This window comes from Podarcis vaucheri (genome assembly GCF_965113315.1).
Source record: "Podarcis vaucheri genome assembly, chromosome: 9".
NCBI classification, from domain to species: domain Eukaryota; kingdom Metazoa; phylum Chordata; class Lepidosauria; order Squamata; family Lacertidae; genus Podarcis; species Podarcis vaucheri.
Window position 1 is genome coordinate 75,698,960 of NC_138767.1, and position 18,835 is coordinate 75,717,794.

General features: G+C 47.6%; 1 protein-coding gene across 1 annotated transcript in view; it reads left to right on the forward strand.

The window, feature by feature from the left end:
- MAN2C1 (mannosidase alpha class 2C member 1) overlaps positions 1-18,835 on the forward strand; it is a 35,027-nt gene that overhangs the window by 14,560 nt on the left and 1,632 nt on the right. The window contains exons 11-25 of the mRNA XM_082237345.1: positions 993-1,088; positions 2,753-2,898; positions 3,549-3,672; positions 4,192-4,313; positions 4,582-4,667; positions 5,851-6,021; positions 6,323-6,405; positions 7,888-7,982; positions 8,066-8,170; positions 11,183-11,339; positions 14,746-14,889; positions 15,542-15,651; positions 16,330-16,409; positions 16,746-16,891; positions 18,492-18,595. Of these exons, the coding sequence (XP_082093471.1) occupies positions 993-1,088; positions 2,753-2,898; positions 3,549-3,672; positions 4,192-4,313; positions 4,582-4,667; positions 5,851-6,021; positions 6,323-6,405; positions 7,888-7,982; positions 8,066-8,170; positions 11,183-11,339; positions 14,746-14,889; positions 15,542-15,651; positions 16,330-16,409; positions 16,746-16,891; positions 18,492-18,595 (1,769 nt within the window). The remainder of the gene's footprint in view (positions 1-992; positions 1,089-2,752; positions 2,899-3,548; positions 3,673-4,191; positions 4,314-4,581; positions 4,668-5,850; positions 6,022-6,322; positions 6,406-7,887; positions 7,983-8,065; positions 8,171-11,182; positions 11,340-14,745; positions 14,890-15,541; positions 15,652-16,329; positions 16,410-16,745; positions 16,892-18,491; positions 18,596-18,835) is intronic.

Below are 18,835 nucleotides of genomic sequence, written 5' to 3' on the forward strand. Positions count from 1 at the left end.
AGCTGGCTCCCCCTGCTGCTGCCACCACAAACCGTAGTTAAGATTAAGCACAGTTTAGGGTTTGGACATAGTGCTAAATCAGTGATTCCCACCCACTTGGTTCCATAAACTCATCCTCAATGTCTCCCCTCCCCTCCAAAAAACATTATTCAGAATAGTGGTTTGCAAGACCCACTAAGGAAGGTAGTACCACAGATAAATTCAAAACAGTAACAATTAATTGCATGTGTATTCAGAAAATAAATATATGCTGTGATATAATCTTGCAGCTAAGAAATATACCAAAGACTATTGGACGAAAAATATTATGTTGGGGAGATATCACACAGGTGAAAGGGAGCAGTGGGGAGGGTAAGGTTGAATTTGGGAAATAAAATAATATAAGGGACAGCAAAGCATATAATAGATTCTTATAGAATAGTAGTATATTGTAACCAGAATAGAAGTTCAAAAGGGGAAGTGAATGTATTTTTAGTATTTCCATTATTGTAATAGTTATTATTATTTCTTATCGGTAGAAGGCAATGTTAACTTAGACTTCTTCGTTTTGCTGTCTGTATAATTTTCTTAAGTCATTTTTTTTAAAAAAAGACTATTGAACGAAAAATATTTTTTACAAACTCTTGCCAACGAAAACATACGGGTGAAGGAGATTTATAGCATAAAATGTTTATATATAACTACTTACCAAACACGCACAGACCTTTGCCCACTGCAGATGACCAGTAGCTAATTTGTAAGAAAATCAATAGCTGTTACCAATAACGGGCTCTCTTGTGGCAACTCACAATTGAAAAGGGAAAAGCTCTGCGAGCGATAAGAATAGTAAATCTTTAAATGCAAAGTGATCAGTGCCCCTCGGAGGGGCCCCACCCCCTGCAGCCCCCTTGCCTCTTAGCACCTCCTAGGTAGTCCCACCGCCTCCCAGGGAGCAGGAGCACCTACTGTGGGAACCCCTGACATTGACTATGGGCCACAATCTTCTCTTTCAGCACAACACCTTTGTCTGGGAAGGCATTGACGGGTCCCAGGTTTTAGCCCACTTCCCACCTGCAGATTCCTATGGGCTGGCTGGTTGTGTGGAGGAGGTGAGTGAGGGCTACTTGCCCCCCGGAAGAAGGAAGTGAAGGCCAAGTTGGGGTGGGGTTTCTAGCACTTCTGAAGACCGGCAACTGCAAGGAATGTATTGCAAGGGAATGGACTGAATGACCTGGAAACCATAGTTTGTCCAAGGTGCTGGGAATTGTACCCCTGTGTGGGGAGAGGGGAGCCATGCGCTTTAAATGTGCTTTGTAGGAATGATCGCTGGGTGCGGAGCACACTCCCCCTCACAGATAAAGCCACAGCTGTCTGAACATCTTGCCCTCTGTCTAACCTTTTGCGGTCTCAGTAGTCTGCGGTGTCCTGTCTGTAACCTTTGTCTCTGAGACCTTTTGTCTACTTGTGCAATACCCTGTGCAAGGGGAAAATGACGCGGTGGAAACAGGTGCCAAAATAACTTTGTTACCACCCCACGATCTCGGGACGGGAAGATGCGTAAAGGTCACAGCCCAAAATGTATCTGCCTGGGTTTGCATATTGTGTCAAGAAAAGGAGCCTCCACAGAGCTGGCCGGCAGCTTGCTTGCAGCTCACCTGTGCGCAGCTCACCTGCGTTACCAACTCCTGCCTCATGTCCTTCACTTCAGTGCTTTGCGTGTGTGGTGTGTGTCAGGTGCTGCTGCTGGTTGCTCGCGAGTAACCAGGCAGGACTCCAAACCTGTCTTTTACAGGTTTTATTGTGCAAACTATTTACATTGCAGATCTACAAAGTTCATGTCCGTCTTAGTCACTTGCAGAATCCGGAAGTGGCCCCTTCCGGCTTCTCCCCCAACGTAAGAACTTAGACACCCCAAGCCTCCACCTCCCCTCCTTGCGTTTCACCCCTCTGCGCAAGCTGGGCGACAGACGTGGCGTGGGTCCCTCCTGGCCAGCCTGGCAAGGTGAGGCACTGGGGCTCTCAGCAGCATCCTCAAGCCCTTTCCTTGCTTGGCTGGCGTTTCCGCTCACTGGAAGAGGAACTGCTCCTCAGGAGCTTTGGAGGCTCTCTGTATCCCAACCCTGCCTCCCTCCCCTGTTCCGATGGCAGTCCCCTGACAGTGTGGATCAACCATATTGCCTCCTGACACCAGGCAAGCAACCTTAACTGTACTATTTTCAGTGCCTGCTTAAAAGATTTTTATTTAGGAAAGCCTATCCAGAAATGCAGAAGATACGTGGGTCTTTATTTCTTTTTAATAATATTTTAAAATACCTGTTTTAATTGAGTTTTTCTAATGCAATAATGTTGATGTTTTCTCTTACAGTGGTGCCCCGCAAGACGAATGCCTCGCAAGACGGAAAACCCGCTAGACGAAAGGGTTTTCCGTTTTGGAGGTGCTTCGCAAAACGAATCTCCTATGGGCTTGCTTCGCAAGACGGAAATGTCTTGCGAGTTCCTGCGGGTTTTTTCCCCTCCCCCCCCTTTTCTAAGCCGCTAAGCCGCTTATCAGCTGATCCGCTAATCCGTCAATGGGCTTGCTTCGCAAGACGAAAAAACCGCTAGACGAAGAGAATCACAGAACGGATTCTTTTCGTCTTGCGAGGCACCACTGTATATTCTTGCAAACTTTTCTTTCACAATGGAGCTGCATGTGAATCTTGTGAATAAAATAAATAAATAAATATTCCCTTTGAAAAGAGGTCACGTCATCACGTTGTTGCCTCTGCCCTAGATGTTAAAAACGGCAAAGAACAACAGGGACAGGGGCCGTGTCAACCACAGTGCCGCTCTCTTTGGCTTCGGAGACGGGGGAGGCGGCCCAACGCAGAAGATCCTGGACAGGCTGAGGAGAATGAAGGACACAGACGGCTTGCCAAGGTCAGTCTCCCTTTGCTGCTCAGACAAGCCCCCTTTAAAAAGGAAAAAGGAAAGCTTGGCTTCCTGTGGTTAGGAAGATGGACCCACAAAGGTATGGGTTGAATAAAAGATTTGTGGGAAGCCATATACAGTCATACCCCGGGATAAATATGCTTCAGGATAAGTATTTTTGGGTTGCGCTCCGCGGCGACCTGGAAGTAACAGAGCGCGTTACTTCCGGGTTTTGCCGCTCGCGTATGTGCAGACGGTCAAAATGACGTCACGCGCATGCGGGGAAGCGGCGAAACGTGATGCGCAGATGCGCAGTCGCGTCTTACATTCTATTCAGGATGCGAACGGGGCTCCGGAATGGATCCCGTTCGCATCCCAAGGTACCACTGTAAATGCCCCATAAACAAATTCGGATGAACACTCATTAACTCTTGGCACCTCCCCCCTGCATCCGGATGAGCATTTACCTAGTCGGAGGACACTTTCCTGCACCTCAGGAGGTGGCGCAGCAGGGCCAGTGAGGGGGCGTGGCCTGGAGGAAAGAGGGTGTGGCCTTTTGAGCATCCCCAGGACTGGACGGAGAAGCATTTAGTCTCTGGGCCTGACGCTCTCCCCAGCCCTGCTACAACTGGTGGTTTCTCTTTCTCTCCTTCTCGCAGGGTTCAGATGTCCACACCTGACCGGCTTTTCACTGCCCTGGAAAAGGAAAAGGCTCAGCTGTGCACCTGGGTTGGCGAACTGTTTCTGGAGCTCCATAACGGCACATACACCACACATGGACAGGTTAGTATGCACAGGAAAACGGTCAATTAGACAGTCCTCTGGCTGAGAGTCAAAAGGTCTGTCCTCGGAAGCTTCTGTTCCCGAATTTCTAAAACCAGCATAACCTTAGAAGTTCAACTTGGGGAAAGTTTGTCCTCATAAGCCTCCTGTCGGTTGCTGCAGCGTCTGCTTATCTTGCTTTGTGAGACAGGAAAGGACAACCTTCCAGGCCCTGTTGGACTCCACATCCCATCAGCTCCAGCAAGCAGAACCAATAGTCAGGAATGATGGGAGTTGTAGTCCAACAAAGGTCCGGAAGGCCGCAGGTTCTGGGTACAAATACATAGAGTTGCAATGTTACAACTTGCAGTCTCTGCTTATTGGTATCTGATTATCATCATCATCTATTAAATAATTAATTACAGCATTGAAATCCACTACGAAAAACAATTTAAAGCAACTGGTAATCATAAAAACAATGTGTCTAATCATTTCCTTCCATTGCTGTTTTCTGTAAATGTTTTCTCCTTTTGAAACCAGATTAAGAAGGGGAATCGGGAGTGTGAGCGCCTACTCCACGATGTTGAGATTCTGAGTAGCTTTGCTTTGGCACAGAAAAGCTCTTTCCAGTACCCTTCTGCTAAGCTTCAGCACCTGTGGAGGTACAATTTTGAATGTGAATATTTGGTGCTGTTCAGAATATGGGATCTTGCTGGGCTTTGTTGGGGTAGTAGAAAAGGGTGGCCAAACCCTAAGAAAGGTCACCCACCACCTTTTCCCTCCCCACTCCTATCACGGATCCTGCCTGCTCTCCATCTGAGAACTGTGACAAGGCGGTGGAGCCCCTGACCCGCAAATGCTTTGTATAGATGCCAGGTAGTTCCTCTCTTCCTTTGGGTCTCCTGATTTTTTCTCCCCTTTTGGTGGCAGGCTCCTCCTCCTGAATCAGTTCCATGATGTCTTGCCAGGCAGCTGTATCCAACTGGTAGCTGAGGATGCCATGAGATACTATTCAGGTATGAATTTACCCTGGCCCTTGAGAGAGACCTCAAGAGGCCCTTCTCTTCAGCCTGCTGTCGGGATACGTTAGATTGGTCAGCCCCAGAGGCGGGGCCTTCATGGTGGCAGCCCCAGTAACATGAATTCACTTCCTAGGGAGACACATGTTGCCCATATTTTACTGGGTTTAAGAATCTAGCACTACTTCTCTTCAGGTATTGAGCTGTCAGAATGACTATAGCATGGAACAGAGGTTTCTGAACCCTGGTTCTCAGACCAGCAGTGGTCCAAAAGCTTTATTTAGGTGGTCTGTGGCATGTCTGTGAAGAACACTTAGAATCTGTATTCTGCAATAAAATACAGTATAAGAAATAAAAGCAGCAATACGCATACAATTAAAAACCATGCCGTATCTGACACAAGGGATGCGGGTGGCGCTGTGGTGTAAACCACTGAGCCTTGGGCTTGCTGATCAGAAGGTCGGTGGTTCGAATCCCCGCGACAGAGTGAGTTCCCGTTGCTCAGTCCCAGCTCCTGCCAACCTAGCAGTTTGAAAGCATGAAGTGCAAGTAGATAAAAAGGTACTGCTCTGGCGAGAAGGTAAACTGTGTTTCCGTGCGCTGCTCTGGTTTCACCAGAAGCGGCTCAGTCATGCTGGCCACATAACCCAGAAAAACTGTCTGTGGACAAATGTCAGCTCCCTCTGCCAGTACAGTGGTACCTTGGGTTACAGATGCTTCAGGTTACATACGCTTCAGGTTACAGACTCCACTATCCCAGAAATAGTACCTCGGGTTAAGAACTTTGCTTCAGGATGAGAACAGAAATTGCGCAGCGGCAGCAGGAGGCCCCATTTGCTAAAGTGGTACCTCAGGTTAAGAACAGTTTCAGGTTAAGAACGGGCCTCTGGAATGAATTAAGTTCTTAACCCAAGGTACCACTGTACTTTATTTTATCTTGGAGGGCAGGCACCCAAAGCAACCCAAAGAATGCTAACTGGCAGTTGGGGTGTGTGACACCAGGACAGAAGGCGACTCGGAACAGAGTAACCGGGAAGAGGGCAGGTTCTAGCTGTGGAAAGGAACCATCCGCACGGCAACATTTTGTTGCAGGTCCCACTTCCCCCTTTTAAAATATGTGCTACCGCTTTAGCTCACTCTGGATGGGCAAGTTCCCTTAATGGAAATCCTTTCCCCCCAGAAATTTGCAGTGCTGGATCTCAACTTCTGAAAGATGTTGTGCAGTCCCTGTTTGGAGGCCTTTTGCCAAGCAGTCAAGAGACTAACGGTGGCATCCTTGTGGTCAACACGTTGCCGTGGAAACGAACTGAAGTCATCCCCAAAGCTGGACCAGGAGGATCCAAGACCTTAGGTGCCAAAAAGCTTTTGATTCACAGATAGATTACTTTATAGCAAGTTCTTCTTTATTGTAGTGGGTAAAGTACTTCTAATCGTTACAGAGTCCTTGCAATATTCTTAAGTGAAGGGATTGTTGCATTCACAAGAAGAAATGCTAAAACCTATTTTAGTCATGCCCGTTAATTTCAGTATGCATTGTGACCCCAGGTGGGAGTGAAATACAGTGCAGAGGATTGTAGAAGGACTCGACCTTAGCAAATGCACCTGTCTTTTGGCTGCTTCAAAGTTAACCTGTCTCCTTTGTACCTCTTTAGCCTTGGTGACAGTTCCCAGCATGGGCTACTGTGTTGCTCAAGATTCCTTACCTGCTCCATATCCCGTGACAGTGACCAAAGAGGTGAGCTCCTCTGTGGCTTTTGCCAGGAAACCGGAGTTAATAATATATGCCGCAGGGCTACCAAATGGTGGGCACCTGAGGGCACATGTGGTGGGACTGCCTCAAGGTTGCGGAATTCTGGGCCACGACGTTCAAAGATATTTCTTTAATAACAAATCAAACTCGTCCCTCCTTCATATCTGGTGCTTCAGAATTATTTTCTGAAGCTGATAAAGAAAAAAGAAGGAATTCATTTGCCACCTTTTGATGGCAGCCAGGATGTCTGGAGCAATGTTTTGGGAAACGTTTGAGCTGGTCAATTTGGCCTACTGGTACGCAAGGGTTTGGCAAGTAGCCTTGCTGGAAGAAAAATCCCGTAAACTGTCTCTAGGTGGATTCATTCAAAAAGACAAGTTTGATGAAGTATGGTTTGATTTCATATAGTTTCAGAACAAGGAGGCATGTGGATGGATGCCCCTCCATGGAATAAGTTACATGAAAGTGCAGCAAATTCCATGATTTGGGAATGGAGATCCCGTTGCCTCTCTAGATGTTCTGTACTACAACTTGCATCACTCCTGGGGGATGATGGGAGCTGGAGCCCCTCTTTCTCTAGCTGATGGGTGAATCCAGGCGGTCTGTGTTTCCCCTTATTCTTAGGCATCAGGGTGTGACTGTTGGGATGCTGCCAGGGAGACGGGGGCATCAGGCAGGCCCCCAGCTGGCTCCAGCCACCAACCGGCAGCCGGGCGATCTCCAGGTCACGGAACAGCATCAATCAATCAGCGACTCGAGCCTCAGTAGCCTTCTGAAGCTGCCGAGTACGCTAATTAGCAGAGTGAATAAATCTCCACACTGGAAGTCATCATCATCATCAACCTTTTATTCGACCGTCAGTCAGAAAAAAGTACATTTGTCAATACACAGTTAAAAACTCCAGGAAGATTTTAGAACTTAGCCAACACTAAAATGGGCTAAACAGATAGCCCCATATCAATACAGTCAATTATAGTCTTGCAACGCTTAAAAGCTAAAAAAAGAAATTTGGCCACCAAGGAAGGTATAGCTCTAGTGACGTTATTCAGCAAGTGTAAAACCTGGTTTTCTCCAGATAGGAAGCTAGATTGACATAGGAGTGGGTCTATAAAATTTTGTCTAAGCTCTGCATAAGAAGGGCAAGTCAAGAGAATGTGTTCGGTGGACCCACAATGGAAGTGGCGGACAGAGACATGCATAAGCATTATTTATAACATTTATTCAGCATAGTTCAGGAACAAAGGAAAAAACATGTCTGCTTCCCTTCGTCTCCAGCAAAACAGCAATAGCAAAAGCAATATACAAAACGGAAGTTCCCAGCAGACTGTGCTGGAAGTAAACAGGCATGTGACACATAGCAGTCATGCCTGTTCCCTTTTAAGGTGGAATGGAACTATATCCTAACAGTGGCCTCCTAGTGGCTCTTGTTCCTTTTCATTTATTTAGTTCTTAAATCTTCCTCTGCAGGTGGATGGCTCTGTCATCATGAAGAATGGTCTTGTCCAGGTCTGTCTGGATACTCTAGGGCGTGTGACATCGCTTTGCTTAATGCATCCAGAGAGGTACTTTGAGATCTGAACTTTATTTTTTCTCAGATCAAGCCATGCAATTCCTTGACTTCTTGAGGGTGTGCTTTTCTCCTTAGAGAGTCAGTTCCCGAAGGTTGCTGCGCTAACCAGTTTGTGATATTTGACGACGTTCCATTGTATTGGGATGCCTGGGACGTTATGGACTATCACCTGGAGACCAGGTAGGTTGCCTGTCATCTTTCTGGCACAACGCTGCAGCTTGATATTTCTTGTATGTAACAAAAGGATGCTGAAGAGCTTCTCTTCGCAGCAAAGGTTAAGGCATCCATTCGGTCTCTCTTCAGACAGAGCTGGAATTGCAAATCAGTCAGAGAGAATCACACATGCTTCTCACCAATGGCACAATTTAGTTTAAACCACTGGGGCGCTTCTAGGTGTTGTTAAAAAATATCCAGGTGTATCACAAGCATGTAGGGAGAAGTGGCCATACAACAAGTAAGCAAAAGCAAAGGCTTATATAAAAAGAAATACCACATTTCCTTGTTTGAGAATGCTCCATGTTTTCAGCATAGCTCAAAACTCAAATCTATGTATCTCAGGGTAAGCAATATTTACCACTGTAAGGAATGTTCTTGCATTTTGGAACCCTTCTCACTCCTGTTCTCCTCTCTCTGTTACATACTCATTTCTCTTGAAAAATCTTTAGGCACAGCCATTCTTCCTTTGCAGAGGAAAGGAAAACAGGACTAAGGAGGAGGACGCAGTGCAGACTTACCTCTTAGTGTGAGTGGCATGGAGGGAACCAATGAAAGTGATGGCCAACAGACTGAAAACAAAGGGAAATGGAATGTCTAATTCACTAATGGAGCAAAGAAAGGAGCAGCCACAGCTCAGGGCAGTAGGGAGCCTGCTCTGCAGTGTTAGTCGCCAGAACCTCCGGTTAGAAGGTAGTAGGTGATGGTGGAGGGGACTGCCTGAGACCTTGGAGAACTGCTGCCAGCCAGTGTAGTACTGATCTAGGTGGAGAAATGTCTGCCTCTGTGTAAGGGAACTTTATTTGATGGGACCAGGCGGGCAGGCACGGAACGGAACGAAATCTAATCTGCTATCTGAAAACTTTTGGCTTTTCTAGGTACAGTGGTGCTTCGCAAGACGAAAAGAATCCGTTCTGTGATTCTCTTCGTCTAGCGGTTTTTTCGTCTTGTGAAGCAAGCCCATTGACGGATTAGCGGATTAATGCTATTAGCGGCTTTTAGTGGCTTATCGGATCAGATGATAAGCGGCTTAGTGGCTTAGAAAAAGGGGGGGAGGGAAAAAACCCGCAGGAAACTAGCAAGACATTTTCGTCTTGCGAAGCAAGCCCATAGGAGATTCATTTTGCGAAGCACCTCCAAAACGGAAAACTCTTTCGTCTAGCGAGTTTTCCGTCTTGCAAGGCATTCGTCTTGCGGGGCACCAGTGTAGTGTGGTGGATTTCTTCAGTAAACACACCATTGTGATGCTTAAGATGGCTTTATCTGGTCACAATAGCGGCCTCTGGGGAGCCCACAAAAGTGGAGTCCCCAAACCTATAAATCACACAGGCTTACATAGAGACATTCCCTCACCTTCGCTTTGCACATGTGTGGAAGTGAAGCCACGTTCTCAGTGGGAAAGTGTGCCTGCATAGTCATAGCTTGGATGCCTGATTCACCAACAGGAACACGGCGCCTGCTTTCTATCAAACTAGCCCAAGGCTGGGTTTTCCCCGCACAAACATTCTTGACACCTCCTTAATACAGTCTGAGCAAGCAGATTGTCCTGACCGTATCCTTTCACACACACTTGGTTACATCTCTTCACATATGGGTATTGGGCATTTGAAACATGGCACAGAGTGCGTGCAGAGTAGACCACACAGATGGGAACACTGAAGAGACGCAAAAATATCTTTGCATGGTTTAATAACAAAACTCCTCTAACATACATCTTACATAGTGTCTATAATCATCACCCATCCATCCACCGGGGAGAGTAAGGTGCATACTGCACATTATATACCATTCACAATTGCTGACACAGCTAATTACAGTGACTTATCAGCACCTGCTACACTGATAAAGGTAAAGGGACCCCTGACCATTAGGTCCAGTCGTGGCCGACTCTGGGGTTGTGGTGCTCATCTCGCTTTATTGGCCGAGGGAGCCAGTGTACAGCTTCCGGGTCATATGGCCAGCATGACCAAGCCGCTTCTGGAGAACCAGAGCAGCGCACGGAAACGCCATTTACCTTCCCACTGGAGCAGTACCTATTTATCTACTTGCACTTTGACGTGCTTTCGAACTACTAGGTTGGCAGGAGCAGGGACCGAGCAACGGGAGCTCACCCCGTCGTGGGGATTCGAACCGCCGACCTTCTGATTGGCAAGTCCTAGGCTCTGTGGTTTAACCCACAGCGCCACCCGCGTCCCTATGCTACACTGCTACGCAGCTGTAAAAACTAGGTCAGGATATGCACCCTGGCTTTTAAATTGGTACACACCCCGTGGAACAATAATGAACCCTAACATTTAAACAAACTATTCAACAATGGGCTGTCTACGCTACAGTAGTCAGCAGAGGCCGCTCCCCATGGGTATCGGGCTTTTTGTACCACCGTTGGAGGCAGTGATGCTCCTGGATACCATTTCCTGGAAACCACAAGAGGGGAGAGGGCTGCTCTTGTGATTGGTTCCTGCTTGTGGGATTCCCATTTTGGGCATTTGGTTGGCACTAGATGGGCTGGACTAGACGGGCCATTGGCTTGATCCAGCAGGGCTCTTTGGATATTCTTCCCTTACGGCCTAGAACAGGGGTCCCCAAACTAAGGCCCGTGGGCTGGATAAGGCCCGAGGGACTCGTTTATCTGGCCCACGGCGACCCCCGCTGCTGCTGCCCGCTCTTACCGGTGCTGCGCTGCGCGGCTGCCCACTTCCAGGTTGGAGGAGCACCAGAAATAGCTTGTGCACATGCTATTCTGGTGCACATCCGGGTCAGAGGAGGCCCACGCACATGCGCACAAGCTATTTCCAGTGCTCCTCCGACCCGGAAGTGCGCCGGAAATAGCGTGTTTACTCGCGTATGGGCACGCGCTCCCCCACCCTCCGGTCCGCCGCGCAATCGGCGCTGGAGACACCCGGCCCAAGGTGCGGTAAGTTTGCTGGCCCCTGGCCTAGAACTCTGAGCCGATGATTTCCTTGTAAATATCCCTTTCAGGAAGACCATTGCACATCTCCTTAAACCCTTGGAAATCATCCAGCCAGGGGGACTGCGGGGCAGTGTGACCTTCTCCCTGCAGATCAGCGAGAAGAGCGTTCTTACGCAAGAGGTCATTCTGGACGCAGCATGCCCTCACGTCCGCTTCCAGACTCAGGTTCGATATGCTTGTAATCTTCTCTGGAAGCTCTTTCCCCTCCTAAATACACCCACACCTATGTATGTTTTGTAAATCTGTTTTTTCCCCTTTAAATTAAATATTTTTTAAATTACATTTCAAGAAAAGATCGTACAAGGTTATGCAAAACACAGTGTTAGCAAACAGGGTCTGGTGACAATATACATAGTCCATATACCATTACTGACCACTGTCAAACAAATACAGACATAAAATAAAACCAAAATAAATAAACCACAAGTATGTGAATGTGTGGAAGGTAGCAAGTGGAGCTATCTATAGTATAGGCATCATAGTTAAAGAAGACAAGGTTTCAAAACATGGACCCTGTTATACCAAGGAAAATGATGAAATGTACTGAGTCAGTGTATAAGCCATATTTGTTTGTAGGCCAAGGGAGGTCTTTCCTTACCATAGCTGTCAACTTTTCCCTTTTCTTGCGAGGAATCGTATTCGGAATAAGGGAATTTCCCTTAAAAAAAAGGGAAACGCTGACAGCTGTGCTGCTTACAAGTGAAATAAAGTCAAACCAAACAAGTATGAAATCGTCCTTTTTCTTTGGCCCCTCAAGACTTTCAACTTACTACGTTTTCCAGCAAGGCAATATCCCACACTTTAGATGGGTCCAGTCTAATTTTTTCCACAACTGTGCGATCCTCATTCCAGCTGCTATAAGTAGGGGCACTGTCACGCCTTTCTTATGCAATGTTTAAAATCTATTGATTCAGAATGCTTGATATTTCTGATTTTAAAAATATTATAAACGAGGCCTGCTGTGCAAAATCCAAAGGTTGCTTTTATAACCTTAGTCTATGAAAGATTGCAGCGTTTTGGGACTTTTAGCTTAGAGAAAAGGTGAACAAGAGGCACCATGATAGAAGTTTTTAAAAATTGTGCCTGGGAGGGAGAAAGTGCATATAGAAAAGTTTTTCTTTCTCTCTCATAACAATAGAACTCAGAGGCATTCAATGAAGTTGAATGCTGGAGGATTCGGGACAGGTCAAAGAAAGGACTTCTTCTCACAGCACATAGTTAAACTGCGGAACTCCCTGCCCCTGGAGGCAGTGATGGCCACCAGCTTGTTGTTGTTTAGTCATTTAGTTGTGTCTGACTCTTCGTGACCCCCTGGACCAGAGCACGCCAGGCACTCCTGTCTTCCACTGCCTCCCACAGTTTGGTCAGACTCATGCTGGTAGCTTCGAGAACACTGTCCAACCATCTCGTCCTCCGTTGTCCCCTTCTCCTTGTGCCCTCCATATTTCTCAACATCAGGGTCTTTTCCAGGGAATCTTCTCATGAGGTAGCCAAAGTCTTGGAGCCTCAGCTTCAGGATTTGTCCTTCCAGTGAGCACTCAGGGCTGATTTCCTTCAGAATGGAGAGGTTTGATCTTCTTGCAGTCCATGGGACTCTCAAGAGTCTCCTCCAGCACCATAATTCAAAAGCATCAATTCTTCGGTGATCAGCCCTCTTTATGGTCCAGCTCTTACTTCCATACATCACTACTGGGAAAACCATAGCTTTTACTATACAGACCTTTGTTGGCAAGGTGATGTCTCTACTTAGAAAGTAGAGATATCACCTTGCTGCCAGCTTAGATAGATTTAAAAGAAGATTAGACAACTTCTTGGAGGAGAGGGCTATCAAAGGCTACCAGCTACTGTGGGGAGCAGCAATGCTGCTGGAAATGGTTGCTGGAATTTGTAGGAGCGGAGAAATTGCTCTTGGGCACGAATCCTACTTGCCGGTTTCCCACTGGGGCTTCTGCTGTGAGAACAGGATGCTGGACTGATTCAGCAGCCAGGTTCCTCTTAGGTTCTTGAGACAAAAAATTTACTGCATTTTAGTGTTAGTGTGCTTGGCTCTGTGATAGGCCTTTTGAACATTGCATCATTAGGAACTTTGCTTGCCCCACCCCACCCCAATCTGTCATTTCAGTGAACTCTGTTGCGTTCCAAAAGCAAGGAAGGATTGGACTCTGATTAATAAAATACACACGAGGCTTGACCAGCAAGACTCTGGGAGGAAGGGCCAATAATAATCTGTCCACGCCTTGGCCCAGGTCGTTTTATTCACAAAAGTACCTTTTGCACAGTGTTTGTAAGAACCAATCAGATTTCCTCTGAGCATTTCAAAAAACCCCACGTGGGACAGATCAGAAGAAATCCTTTGAACTACAAAGAAACTATTTCCTGCTTGAGCATGCATATGTGGTTAAGCTAAATAAACAGGAACCAATGAGAAATGCATTTAGTACCCCCAGAAGTCACAAACTCTGTTCCTGGCCCTTAAGATCTATCTAAAGATTAACAAAAGCTACATCAAAGCTACCTTCTATCTTTATGGCTCAGGATGCCTGGTCTGTGTTTTAGAATGCTTTAGGCATAGAAAATGGACAGTAGAGAAGATGGGCAGAGATGCAGAGGCTTGTGGGATTTAATCAGAAATTATTCTCAACGACTCAGACCCAGTCAACGCAATGCTTTCATTGTGGACACAATGGCTTGCTCCATATTTTCATAATTCCTCATAGCAATCCCACCTGACCCCCACAAACTCTACCCTAATCTGGTTTCACTTTTCTTTGCTGTTTGGGACTGGCCTGGAATAAGGAGAACTCATCAGCTTTAGTAGGTTTGGAGATGTTATGACACTTCCTGGTGACCTGGAAGTTCCTAGAGCAGGGGAGCCTCCAAATAAACTTGGAGAATGTATGTGTTTTATATGTAAGTAAGTAAGTACCGTATTTTTCACCCTATAGGACGCACTTTTCCCCCTCCAAAAATTAAGGGGAAATGTCTCTGCGTCCTATGGAGCGAATGCAGGCTCCTTGGTTTCAGCGATAGCAACGCGAAGCCTCCAAAGCGCAGAGGGAGCGCTCCCCCTGCGCTCTGGTGGCTCCGCGGTGCTTTCGCTGAAGCCCCTGGAGCACAGCAGGAACTCCTGCTGTGCTCCGGGGGCTTCAGGCAGCTATCCGCAAGCCTTCGGAGCACAGCAGGAGTTCCCGCTGCGCTCCGAAGGCTTGCAGATAGCCGCCTGAAGCCTGGAGAGCGAGAGGGGTCGGTGCACACCGATCCCTCTTGCTCTCCAGGATTCGTTTCGCTGGAGAGGCGCTGCACAGTTTTCCCTCTCTGCGCAGCGCCCCTTCAGTGAAGCGGAAGGAGAAATGGAAGGGGCTCTGTTTCTCCTGCTGCTTCGCTGAAGGGGTGCTGAGCAGAGAGGGGGAGAATTTTTTTCCCCCTGTTCTCCCCCTCCTATGGTCCGGTGCGTCCTATAGAGCGAAAAATACGGTAAGTAAGTAAATAAATAACATTGAGATTGGGGGCAGAGCGGAGAACAAGGCACCTTTTCTCGTCTGATATGCTACACTTCTTGCTGGATCCACAGGTGGACTGGAATGAGGCTCATAAGTTCCTCAAGGTGGAATTCCCTGCCAAGGTCCGGAGCCCCAATGCCACATATGAGATACAGTTTGGCCACCTTCAGAGGCCAACGCACTGGAACACCTCTTGGGACTGGGCTCGGTTTGAGGTGAGAATCTGCCCACAGGCTCCTGGCCAAGATAGGTATTGCTGGCTGGCTGTCAACCTTTCTGTTTATCAACTGTCTACACTGGTGGTTCCCAAAGATTTTTGGGCCACCGCCCCCTTGGTTCCATAAATTCAGAAGAATTTTCAGCAGGTGTTTCAAAGTTGGCACAGGAGATGCCTGCTAAATCTCTCATGGCAAAGAGTTCTTACAGGACCGGGCCAATGCCACCAAAGGCTCTGTTTCCTGCTGTTGCCAAATGAGTTCTCAGAGAACGAGCAACGACGCTCTTGCAGATGAACTCAGTGATCAAACTGGGACAGAAGGGTTCAGGCAATCCCTGAGTTACCTGGACCTAAGTTGTTCAGGGCTTTGGAAGACCCTTGAACTGGGCGAAAGGACTGTGAACTCAGGCCTGGCACTGAAAACACAATCCCTGGGCTGAGCATATGCTCAGAGGCATTTTGTTCCTTAATTATGTGTATATATGTCCACCCTCCGCAGTGCTTTAAAAAACAACAACAACATGGTTCTGGTTAATATACCTTAGGAATTCTAGTTTTAAAAACACAGGAGACCCTGCAAGCCTGAAGTCTGCTTACATCTGCCGTAGATGATTATGTTTATCATAATATCTGGTTATTATTTTTCCAAGGTGTGGAGCCACAAGTGGATGGACCTGTCTGAGCATGGCTTTGGGGTGGCCCTGCTGAACAACTCCAAATATGGCTGCTCCGTCCGGGGCAACGTGATGAGCCTTTCCCTGTGAGTTTTGGCAGGCAGGCAGGAAAAAAATTCTGGCGGGATGGCTTGAGGTCTTTGGTATTCCAGAATTTTGCTGTGTTTTCCTGGCGCTTTAGAAGGGAGCTTGCAGATGCCTTGTGTATCTTAGCTCACATCTAATGTTTGCCTGTTTGGCTACGTCAGGAATGGAGTAACAGAAGTGAGTCTGGGAATGGCCATGTTGGTGGAACTGCACAGTCAATAACACAAGCATCCCGTGCAAAGCTCAGAACAGATAAAAAGAAAGAACTTAGTCAGGCAGCGCAGAGTTAAACCATGGAACTTAGATGGCTTTAAAAGAGGATTGGACAGTATCATTTATTATTCCTCTGATACTTGTTTAGAAAACCCAGTAAAAAGTCATTTTTCTGGAAAAAAAAGAGGATTTGACAAATTCATGAAGGAGAGGGCAATCGATGGCTGCTAGCCTCGGTGGCTACACTCACTCCATGGTCAGCAAAAGCTTCTGAATATCAGTTGCTGGAAACCACAGGAGGGGAGAGAGCCCTTGTGTTCAAATCCTACTTGTGGATTTCCTTTCGCTGCATCTGGTCGGCCACTGTGGGAACAGGGCGTTGGACTAGACGGGCAATTGGCTTGATCCAGCAGGCCAACTCTTACCTTCTTGTATAGTAATATATCATTTTCATCTGCATGAAGGTTAAGAGCACCAAAGTCGCCTGACGCCACGGCAGATATTGGGAGCCATCAGTTTACATATGCAGTGATGCCTCATGTAGGTAAGAAGAGTTTGGATTTGGATTTGATATCCCGCTTTATCACTCCCCGAAGGAGTCTCAAAGCGGCTAACATTCTCCTTTCCCTTCCTCCCCCACAACAAACACTCTGTGGGGTGAGTGGGGCTGAGAGACTTCAGAGAAGTGTGACTGGCCCAAGGTCACCCAGCAGCTGCATGTGGAGGAGCGGAGATGTGAAGCCGGTTCCCCAGATTACGAGTCTCTTAACCACTACACCACACTGGCTAAGTGGAGCTTTTTGAAGCAACTAAACAGGCATGGCGGTGAGGTGACTGTCCCTTTCTTGGCTCTGATGGCAAAGTGCTGTCTTCCGAACAGGTTCATTCCAGGAGGCGGAGGTGATCCGTCAGGCATACAACTTGAATTTCCCTCTTCACAAGGTGCCGTGCGTCTCGGGGCAGCACCCAGCTTGGAGCGCCTTCTCTGTGCAATCCCCAGCTGTTGTCCTGGAAGCAATAAAGCAGGTACGGGGCCCAAGTCACAAAGTGACTTCTCTCGATGGCTACTAGTCACAAGGGAAGCTCAGGTCTAACTCCACGATCACAGGCAGCAGTGCTTCTGTATACCGGCTGCTGGGAACAAGAAGAGAAAGAATTTTTGTGGGTCCTGTTTACTGGTTTCCCACAAGGGGCATTGGGTTGAGCCCTAGATGGGCCCTTGGCCTAATCCAGCAGGACTCTTCTAATGATGAGCACAGGATGCAGTGGCGTAGCGTGGGTTGTCAGCACCCGGGGCAAGGCAAGTAATTTGCGCCCCCTAACCCCTAACCTGCCGCCGCTGCCAGCTCCTTCTTGCTGCTGCCTGGTCTGGTCTGGTGTGGTTCTCTCCCGTGCTCAGCGCTGCGCTGGGTGGCCGCTGCACTGTCCCTCCCCCAGATAGTCCCTCGCTCTCTCTCCGCACCGCACGCCTGGCACCCACCCCCTCCACAGTGGGCAGCGACCCAGCGGCTCGGATCGGATTCGCACAGCCAGCACTGCAGTGAGAGAGAGTGAGCCAGGTAGGGGCAGAGAGCTGCAAGTGCGAGAGCCCCCCCCCCCCCCGATGTTGCGCCTGGTGCGGCCGGCCCCCCCTGCACCCCCCACGCTACGCCACTGACAGCATGAGATGGTAGGCAGAGCTGGGCACTGCCCAGGTGCCCTCCGTTGCAGTATGCCAGGGGTGGGGAGCCACAGGCCTGAGAGCAGAATGTGGCCCTTCAAATCTCTCTGGCCCTTGGAGTTGAAAATATCAATAACAAAGAAACCAGAGTCATATCTCCTTGGATTGAAGAGATACCACGGGGGGGGGAGGGATTTTTTCATAGGCAAGTACAGCTGCTAGAATAGTGATTGCTGCTAGGTGGAAGTCACAAGCTATACCCACAAAGGAGGAATGGGCTTGTAAACGAAATGAATATTTAATTTTGGCAAAATTAACTGCTATAATAAGAAATCAGCCGAATCAAAAATTTAAAAAGGAGTGGAAATGTTTTGATGAATATATGGCAAAATATTGCTGGGGAAAAAGATACGCTAATATGCATAGATTAAAATGCGAAGTACTGGATGGAAGAAAAATTAGTAAGGAAAGATAAGAAGAATATATAGATGATTTGAGAAGATTGTAGAATGCAAAGGTTGTTGTAAATTGTATAATGTGGAGGAAATCGAGTGGGGGCGGAGGGAAGTGGGAGGAAGGAGAAAAGAATAATATGGTGGATTGAGGAAATAGAAATGTAAATGGATGGGGGGATGGGGAGGAAATGGTGTTAGCTTTGGTACATCTGTATTGTAATGTAATATGTGAAAACCAATAAAAAAAGAAAGAAGAAAAACAACAACAAAGAAAAAAAATCTCTCTGGCCCTTGGGAATTTCTCCAAGCAGTGCCGCCCTGCCCATGCCCCTCGCCACCTTTGCCCTTGGCTTTTGTGATGGAAGAAAGGTGGGATACAAATATAGTAAGTGGTCAGCCATAACCAATGGACCACAAGGAGAGAGGAGTGGTTGCACAGAGCTGGAGAAGAGCATTGTGCTGACTATGGGCTGATTATGGGATGCTTGTGTGTTTTCGTCCCTCCTTTCAGGCTGAGGACATGCCAGGTGTGCTGGTGATCAGGCTGTATGAGTCGCACGGCAGTACTGTGGTCACCTGGCTCCAGACGTCTCTCCCAGTCCAAGAGGCCGTCATGTAAGTGTGTAAATGTAAACACCACAAGGCGCTTCCAGGCTGCTGCTGTTTTCAGGTGGAGTTCAATCACATCCTGGCATTCCGTTAAAGTTTATTTGGCACCCCTGACAAAGAAATGCACTTCCCCCCAAAATTTGGATTTTTTTGTACAGTGGTACCTCGGGTACACGGGTGGCGCTGTGGGTTAAACCACAGAGCCTAGGACTTGCCAATTGGAAGGTCGGTGGTTCGAATCCCTGT